At 46.5% G+C, this 8,917-nt stretch overlaps 2 protein-coding genes across 2 annotated transcripts in view; both read left to right on the top strand.

Moving 5' to 3' along the window:
• Window positions 1-1,309: 1,309 nt before the first annotated feature.
• Window positions 1,310-6,639, top strand: slc35f1 (solute carrier family 35 member F1). The gene is made up of 8 exons (XM_020656722.3): window positions 1,310-1,610; window positions 3,657-3,832; window positions 3,950-4,077; window positions 4,780-4,939; window positions 5,019-5,175; window positions 5,260-5,312; window positions 5,393-5,547; window positions 6,105-6,639. Exons 1-8 carry the CDS (start codon window positions 1,351-1,353, stop codon window positions 6,336-6,338), a joined length of 1,323 nt encoding a protein of 440 aa, XP_020512378.3. The 5' UTR covers window positions 1,310-1,350; the 3' UTR covers window positions 6,339-6,639.
• Window positions 6,640-7,609: 970 nt separating this feature from the next.
• Window positions 7,610-8,917, top strand: part of serinc1 (serine incorporator 1) — a 10,336-nt gene continuing 9,028 nt past the window's right edge. Inside the window, exon 1 of the mRNA XM_020656724.3 lies at window positions 7,610-7,770. Coding sequence (XP_020512380.1) covers window positions 7,732-7,770 — 39 coding nt within the window. The 5' untranslated portion in view covers window positions 7,610-7,731. The remainder of the gene's footprint in view (window positions 7,771-8,917) is intronic.

An 8,917-nucleotide genomic window follows, 5' to 3' on the forward strand; every position in this document is an offset into this window, starting at 1 on the left:
CTTCTTGCAGTCCCCCTTGATGCTTTCATCCCCTCTCCTCCCTAAGAGTGTTCTGAGCTGCCATAGCATCTTGACATAACCGAGATGAACAGTATTGTTGGATATCCAGGGTGAGTGGCACAGGTTTTGAAGGGAGCTCTGGAGCTTTGTCCCCAACAAGCTCAGAGTGTGCAGGCCTGGACATGCTCCTAGTGCTGGATTGTACATGTTTACCCCCCCCCCCCCCCTTTGAAACCCTGGCAATGACAGAATTACATTGTCTGTGAAGAATGCCTTCCTCCCCACCATAATTATTGCAAAGTGTGTTGAGAAGCTCCATGTCTTTCCGTCACGACTTCATGCCTGAAGAGGAACCCAGATGACTCTGAGTTTGTCTTTAAAAAATATTGTATATGTACCAAGGGTTGAGACACACCTCAATGGGCGGATAAAGGTGATGTGGTTTGACCCCTACGAAGGGAAAGGGGACAACAGGTCTCCACTGGTGGTCATTTTGGAATCATAGAACCGCAGTCACTAATTTAACTTTTCGTGTGGGTGTTTCCATCATCCAGTGCAGAACACCAAAAGTGCTTTTGAACAACAGAAGAGGAACAACAGAGAAAAAGAGCAGACAGTGTTTAAAATCATATTACATATGACCTAGTATTATTGATATATGTTTACAGTCCTTATATTTTGTTAGAGGGTCCTGTGTCTGCAGCAGGAGGCAGAGAGGGTCCTGTGTCTGCAGCAGGAGGCAGAGATGGTCCTGTGTCTGCAGCAGGAGGCAGAGATGGTCCTGTGCAGCAGCAGGAGGCAGAGAGGGTCCTGTGCAGCAGTAGGAGGCAGAGAGGGTCCTGTGTCTGCAGCAGGAGGCAGAGAGGGTCCTGTGTCTGCAGCAGGAGGCAGAGAGGGTCCTGTGCAGCAGTAGGAGGCAGAGAGGGTCCTGTGTCTGCAGCAGGAGGCAGAGATGGTCCTGTGTCTGCAGCAGGAGGCAGAGAGGGTCCTGTGCAGCAGCAGGAGGCAGAGAGGGTCCTGTGTCTGCAGCAGGAGGCAGAGAGGGTCCTGTGCAGCAGTAGGAGGCAGAGAGGGTCCTGTGTCTGCAGCAGGAGGCAGAGATGGTCCTGTGCAGCAGGAAGCAGAGAGCTGACTTTGAAGTAATGAAGACTCCTCCTGCTGAGCTTCTGTGGATGTTTATTCTTCACTTCAGTCTGATAGAAATAAAACACATAGATGTTTTACACACTGATCAAAATGACATCACATATATTTAATACCACGTGATGCATGTTCATAGATCCATTACGTCCTCATGACATGAAGAGTTTGGGGGAAAGGACGCCCCCTGGTGGTCGTGTGAGCCTATTCATGTTAAACCAGGAGCAGACTGTGGATCCCGGAGAGTGTAATCAGAGAAGGAGACCGACACACCGATGTGTGAGTGTGTGTGTGTGTGATCTGCTACACAGAGCACGGTCTCCTCTCCTCGTCTCTCCTCTCGGTGCTCTCCGGGATGCTCTGACCGCTCGGAGGATGATCTCGGTGGTCTCCACGGTGGAGAGTGCTCCCAGAGGAGCGGGCAGCCCCGCGCCGAGCCTCCTGCAGCGGCTCCGCAGGCTCCTCAGCAGGTAGGAGTAAGGTGGTGAAGAAGATGATGATGATGATGACGATGATGGATTCAACACACGCGGCAGCAGCTGCTTTGTTTCTCACAACCTGTAACATGTTCACACCGCTGCACGAGGCGTGACGTGCAACAGATGTGTGTGTGTGTGTGTGTGTGTGTGTGTGTGTGTGTGTGTGTGTGTGTGTGTGTGTGTGTGTGTGTGTGTGTGTGTGTGTGTGTGTGTGTGTGTGTGTGTGTGTGATGAGCAGCATTCCTGTGTGCAGGTTTACAGACTGAACAATGGCTGCTGTCTGTGCGAGCCTCCATCATCTCTACCTGCATCACACACACACAGATGTTTTTGTAACCTTTATGAAATCATGCAGATAACAAACAGACTTCATGATGTCCAACAATCAGTTATTTCTTGTCATGATGTTTTTTCGTCTCTTTATGTTATTTTTTAAAATTTGGACCTCATGAGCTGTTGTACTCTGTGGAAGATGTGTAGAATATGATATGTCTGCAGCCAGTATGAACCTCTGCTGTATCTGCTGTGTTGAAGATGTAGTCTCACAGATCTCTTAAACCTGCATGCTCACTGACGTCCAGCAGGGGGATCTGATTGTATAGAAGTCTATGATAAAAGGTTTTCCCTCTAAACATTTTCTTAATGAGAAGGGTCACAGAGACGAGGAAGAGGGGAACCTGTGGCTGTGAGGTTGTTACCATGGTAACCTGAAAATGTCTTATTAGTTTGGTACTAAAAGAAGCTTTGAGGAGAGGGCTGCTCGTGTTTTCTAAAATAAAGTTTTGTCTAAGGAGGTGACCATATGTGGACGAGAGGGCACTCCTCTCCAGCTCCGCCCTCTTGTCCAAATACTTTTGATTGTAAAACTACAGATGGCTATGGAGTTCTTGTAGAGTCAAGTGGAGCAGAAAGAGGGGAGGTCTGTAGTGATAACAGTAAATATTAATGGACGAAACCTGAGTGACGTCACCCACCTGTTACAGCACAGGGGTCCAGAGGCTCATTGGCAGCAGCCGCCATGTTGGAAATGCTGTCTCAGCCTAAATCTCAGTCAACCTAAATACAGTTTTCAAGCCTCACGTCCACCTGTCAATCAGGTCAGCTACACCCCTAACTCTGGATAACACGTATCATTCATAAAATCAAAACTAAAGCATTTAAAAAAAAACAAAAAAAAACCTTACAGTGTTTGCCCATGATGACAATAACTTATCAGACCTATTTGGTTTTTTTTAACCAGTCTTTTTTGAATGGGTGTGTATGTGACTTCCGGGGCTCCTGGAGCCGACCTCTAGTGGACACTCATGGAACTGCAGGATTTTACACTTCAGCATTGGCTTCATTTTTTTTAGAGGTTGCTGCTTGTGTGATACATGTCATAATCAGAGCTGCCGCTGCCCCCTGGTGGTGAAAGAGTGAAGTGTTGGAGGTTAAAGTATGATGTCAACACAAACATGATACTGTAAGAAATATACCACGTGTAACAGCAGCTGCTGACTCTGGTATCTTTAACAGCACAAACATCCATTCTTCAGTGAAATCCTCCTGATTTAAACTCACAAACGTTTGATGCGACCATACTTAAAAAAAAACCTGATACGCTTTTAATATTGATTGTTATTAAAAATCACTGAAGCTTTGAGATAAATAAGATCTTCAGTCAGTGACTAAAAGCCATGCTGCATGCATGTTAGGTGGTGAAAAAAAAAGTAAGCTGTTTTTGGTGTATGGACACAGAAAGCATTAGCAACATATATGTGCAATCTGGCGGCGTTTGCATGCGGGTTTGTATTTAAAAAGTGTGTTTGGATGCCTCAGATTGGTATCAAACACATGTCAAAATCTACAGTCCCTCTTCCTTTTTCATGCCTGGAGTGCCTATTCTCTAGAAATACTGTTTGTTATTAAAGTTGAATCTTCTGGTGGTGACAGCCCTATGTGTGTGTGTGTGTGTGTGTGCGCGTGTGTGTGTGTGCGTGCGTGCGTGCGTGCGTGCGTGCGTGCGTGCGTGTGTGTTCATGTGTTGTTGGTGTTTAGGGAGCTTCTGGTGACGCTGGCTCTGGGTCAGGTTCTGTCCCTGCTCATCTGTGTCATCGGGCTGACCAGTAAATACCTGGCTGATGACTTCCATGCTCACACACCTGTGTTCCAGAGCTTCCTCAACTACATCCTGCTGTTCCTGGTCTACACCACCACACTGGCTGTCAGGCAAGGTAACCTGAGTCACATGCTGGTGCTCTTGTGTTGTGTGTGAGGACAGCACTGCCCCCTGGTGGCACTCAGTCAGTATGTGATGTGTGTGCTGTGTGTGTGTGTGTGTGTGTACCCAGGTGAGGGGAACCTGCTGGCCATCCTGAAGCAGCGCTGGTGGAAGTACATGATCCTGGGTCTGATCGACATCGAGGCCAACTACCTGGTCCTCAAAGCTTACCAATACACCACCCTGTCCAGTGTGCAGGTCAGTGTGTGTGTGTGTGTGTGTATGCTTGTCTGCTTGTTTGGTACCTGTCTGTCTCTTTTTGCTGTACCTGTCTGTCCTCTGTCTGTACCTGTCTGTCTTCTCTCTGTACCTGTCTGTCCTCTCTCTGTACCTGTCTGTCCTCTGTCTGTACCTGTCTGTCTTCTCTCTGTACCTGTCTGTCCTCTCTCTGTACCTGTCTGTCCTCTCTCTGTACCTGTCTGTCCTTTGTCTGTACCTGTCTGTCCTTTGTCTGTACCTGTCTGTCCTCTGTCTGTACCTGTCTGTCCTCTGTCTGTACCTGTCTGTCCTCTCTCTGTACCTGTCTGTCCTCTCTCTGTACCTGTCTGTCTTCTCTCTGTACCTGTCTGTCCTCTGTCTGTACCTGTCTGTCCTCTGTCTGTACCTGTCTGTGCTCTCTCTGTACCTGTCTGTCCTCTCTCTGTACCTGTCTGTCTTCTCTCTGTACCTGTCTGTGCTCTCTCTGTACCTGTCTGTCTTCTCTCTGTACCTGTCTGTCCTCTCTCTGTACCTGTCTGTCTTCTCTCTGTACCTGTCTGTCTTCTCTCTGTACCTGTCTGTCCTCTCTCTGTACCTGTCTGTCTTCTCTCTGTACCTGTCTGTGCTCTCTCTGTACCTGTCTGTCCTCTCTCTTTACCTGTCTGTGCTCTCTCTTTACCTGTCTGTCCTCTCTCCTCTCAGCTGTTGGACTGCTTTGTGATCCCTGTGGTGCTGCTGCTGTCCTGGTTCTTCCTGTTGGTCAGGTATAAGGCAGTCCACTTCCTGGGGGCGGGGCTGTGTCTGCTGGGGGTCGGCTGCATGGTGGGAGCTGACGTCCTGCTGGGTCAGCAGCAGGGTCTCGGTGAGTTTGGGGGGGTGTGTGTTTGGGTGTGTGTCATGCTCCTGTCCTCTTCATCTTCCCTGTTGGTCCTGGTCTATAGGAGAACAGAAGCTGTTTGGGGATCTGTTGGTTCTGGGAGGAGCGACGCTGTACGGGATCTCCAACGTGTGTGAGGAGTTCATCGTGAAGAACTTGAGCCGTGTGGAGTTCCTGGGTATGATGGGACTGTTTGGATCCTTCTTCAGTGGCATCCAGCTGTGAGTCTGACTAGCTCAGTTACAGTGAGGAGAGGGAGTTCATATTCTTTTCTATCATTTAGTTTGAGTGTGTGATTGTTTCAGGGCTATCATGGAGCACAAGGAGCTGCTGAAGGTGTCCTGGGACTGGCAGATAGGTGAGCATGCAGGTACACAGGTAAAATAACCGATTAACCCACGAGTCATATGCTGCCTGTCTGTGTGTATGTGTGTGTAGGTCTGTTGTACGTGGGCTTCAGTGCCTTCATGTTCAGTCTGTACAGCTTCATGCCCGTGGTGATAAAGAGGACCAGCGCTGCCTCAGTGAATCTGTCTCTGCTCACAGCGGACCTGTACAGCCTCTTCTGTGGACTCATCCTCTTTCACTATAAGGTAACACCTCTAAAAGAGTTTAAAATACAAGGTAACACCTCTAAAAGGAATTTTGAAGGTTGAAGGTAATACTATCGAAATAGTTTTTTAAATTGACATGGATTGTCATGGATTGACCATTAGCCTGGCGTCCGAGCACCAGCTGTTGTTTATATAAATACACAGTCCTCTACCTCTGCTCTTACTGGAGTGAATGGTCCCATCCGCTCTGTAGACGGCGCGGCCTGCTAGCTAGACAGCAGCGTCCGGAGTGCTGGAGTCCAGCCAGTACTCATACAAACATACATACCTCCTGTACAGTGTGTACTGATAAAGACATGATCAGGATGTAATCATGTTTATTCCTGCTGTAAACGTTGACTTTTTAATATGGGATCTAATGAGGATTGACTCATCTTTAGCAGCCTCAAGTGGATACTCTGGGAACTGCAACTCTCTCCAATTTTTAACATCGAGGGTAGTGGCCTGTTTTTTTGGTCACTGCCTGGTGTAAACAGACCACCCTACAGCAGTAGACTTAGACTATGTGTGTGTGTCTGTGTGTGTGTGTGTTTCAGTTCTCGGCCCTCTACCTGCTGTCGTTCTTCATCATCATCCTGGGTCTGCTCCTTTACTCCTCCTCCTCCACCTATGTGGCCCAGGACCCCAGAGTCTACAAGCAGTTCAGGAACACAGGAGGTCAGCCTGCCCCAGAGCTGCCCCCTCTCAGTCCTGGGGCCCCCGAGCCCTCGGTCACCTACACCAGCCTGGGCCCTGAGCTGGGGGACGAGCTTCCTGTGAGGGAGGGCTGAAGGATGTGAAGGGGGGGGAGTTTGTCTGTCTATAGAGACACAGAGCTGACTGCACCGAAGCAGCTGAATGGATTATATTCTGAAAGGGGCGGAGTCTTCACCTGCTCATTAAAGACAGACTAATGTACCTGGACGACCTGAACACTGAGCGAGCAGAGGGTCATTAAATAACGGTGTTGTTGTGATACAGACTGTGTGTAGACTGTAGTGACTGAAATCCTCTATCCATGATTAATGACTGATCATCAATCAATTCTGAACATCATCATTCATGTAAATAAATATTATTCCTGTTATTTTATTTGATATCCAGATTTCTTTTGTATCTGCTGACCATGTTTGTGCTGCATACCTGAGAGTACTGTTCATGTCTGCAGCAGGTAAACAGGCTGTAATGTCTGCAGCAGGTAAACAGGCTGTAATGTCTGCAGCAGGTAAACAGGCTGTAATGTCTGCAGCAGGTAAACAGGCTGTAATGTCTGCAGCAGGTAAACAGGCTGTAACGTCTTCAGCAGGTAAACAGGCTGTAATGTCTGCAGCAGGTAAATAGGCTGTAACGTATTCAGCGGGTAAACAGGCTGTAACGTCTGCAGCGGGTAAACAGACTGTAACGTCTGCAGATTAATGGCATATTGCTGTTGCTGAAATTTACAGTTTTCTACCGTTTTTGGTAAATACAGCAAAAAGCTGTTATTTGAAACCTTATTTTAAAATACTGTTGAAATGATTAACTGTTTAATACTGTTTATTTACACTTATTCACAAGCTGATTTTTACAGTGAATTTTAAATACTACACCTAGCTATAGATTAATTTCCTTCTATCAAAATGGACACAATATATTTATTTTCTAAACCTAGTGATTTGATAAATTAATCTTTGCATGTGATGTTATAAAACACCATCGCTGCAACACCTGTTGGTTTGACCTGATAACTGGTCTCATATCTGGCAAACTGAGGGGCGTCCAAAACGGCCGTGTGGGGGTGTCTTTAAACCATCTACCTTCTCTGGTCCAAACAAATCCAGATCATTCAGGACCAGAATCTAAAGTTAGGAGGACATACTGGCTGCTGCATTGTTGTCAGAGAAGCCAGCACTTCAACATAGCATGTTTCAATAATGTCTGATCAGATAGTAAGATCACTTTATCATCTCACTCACAACACATCTCACTGATTGGACATTTAAACTTGAGATTTAACTTGAGTTTGGTTATTATGGGACAACAGATAAAGGTTTCAGTAAAGAGCGCAGTACCACAGTGGTCCTGTGGGGGCAGCAGAGCGCCGGTCTGAAGCCTCTGTCGGGAGAAGAAGAAGTGAGCCGTTCATCTTCATCATCCATCTTCTCCAGCAGAAAAACAACAAGCAGACAGAGAACAAAGAGCATCATGGGAGCCGTTTTGGGCCTCTGCTCCATGGCGAGCTGGGTGAGTACCCCCAAAAACACCGAATATTACCGAGAAACACCGACGTTTCTGTGTTAAAATCGCTCTGATTTAACGGCTCCGGTCATGACTGCGCAATAACACACACACACACACACACACACACACACACACACACACACACACACACACACACACACACACACACACACAGAGCTAACGTTAGTTCGGTACCGTCTATCCCCTGGTTTATGAGGGTTCAGGTGGGTTAACATCCGTAGCTAACGTTAGCCCTACAGCTACCTGTCATAAACACAGACTGTAAACATCCTCTCCTCTCACTTGTTATCTAACGAGCCTCACAGCTACATAATGACGTCACACTTAGAAGGTAAAGATTTAGTAACATGAATTGATAAATATTTCTTGTTTATGTGTGTGTGAACATTGTCAACATGACGTCAACAAAATGAAAGCGTTCTGTCGCAATACTGCAGCAGCCTGTACACAGAGTCAGATAACACTCACACACACTAATAACTATTACACACACACACACACACACACACACACACTAATAACTATTACACACACACACACACACAAACAACTATTACACACACACCCACACACACACACTAATAACTATTACACACACACACACACACACACAAACAACTATTACACACACACCCACACACACACACACACTAATAACTATTACACACACACACACACACACACACAAACAACTATTACACACACACACACACACACACACACACACACACACACACTAATAACTATTACACACACACACACACACAACAACTATTACACACAAACCCACACACACACACACTAATAACTATTACACACACACACAAACAACTATTACACACACACCCACACACACACACTAATAACTATTACACACACACACTAATAACTATTACACACACACACACACAAACAACTATTACACACACACACCCACACACACACACAAACAAACAACTATTACACACACACACACACACACACACACACACAAACAACTATTACACACACACACACTAAAAACTATTACACACACACACACACACACACACACACAAACAACTATTACACACACACACACAAACAACTATTACACACACACACACACACTAAAAACTATTACACACAC

Source organism: Labrus bergylta, chromosome 15 (genome assembly GCF_963930695.1).
Source record: "Labrus bergylta chromosome 15, fLabBer1.1, whole genome shotgun sequence".
NCBI classification, from domain to species: Eukaryota; Metazoa; Chordata; class Actinopteri; order Labriformes; family Labridae; genus Labrus; species Labrus bergylta.

What these genes read in the sequence shown, in the direction of transcription:
- slc35f1 (XM_020656722.3), top strand. Translation starts at nt 1,351, where the DNA reads ATGTTAAACCAGGAGCAGACTGTGGATCCCGGAGAGTGTAATCAGAGA. An exon ending in CTCCGCAGGCTCCTCAGCAG is followed by an intron (nt 1,611 to 3,656) that starts GTAGGAGTAAGG and finishes GTTGGTGTTTAG; the next exon opens with GGAGCTTCTGGTGACGCTGG. An exon ending in TTCTTCAGTGGCATCCAGCT is followed by an intron (nt 5,176 to 5,259) that starts GTGAGTCTGACT and finishes TGATTGTTTCAG; the next exon opens with GGCTATCATGGAGCACAAGG.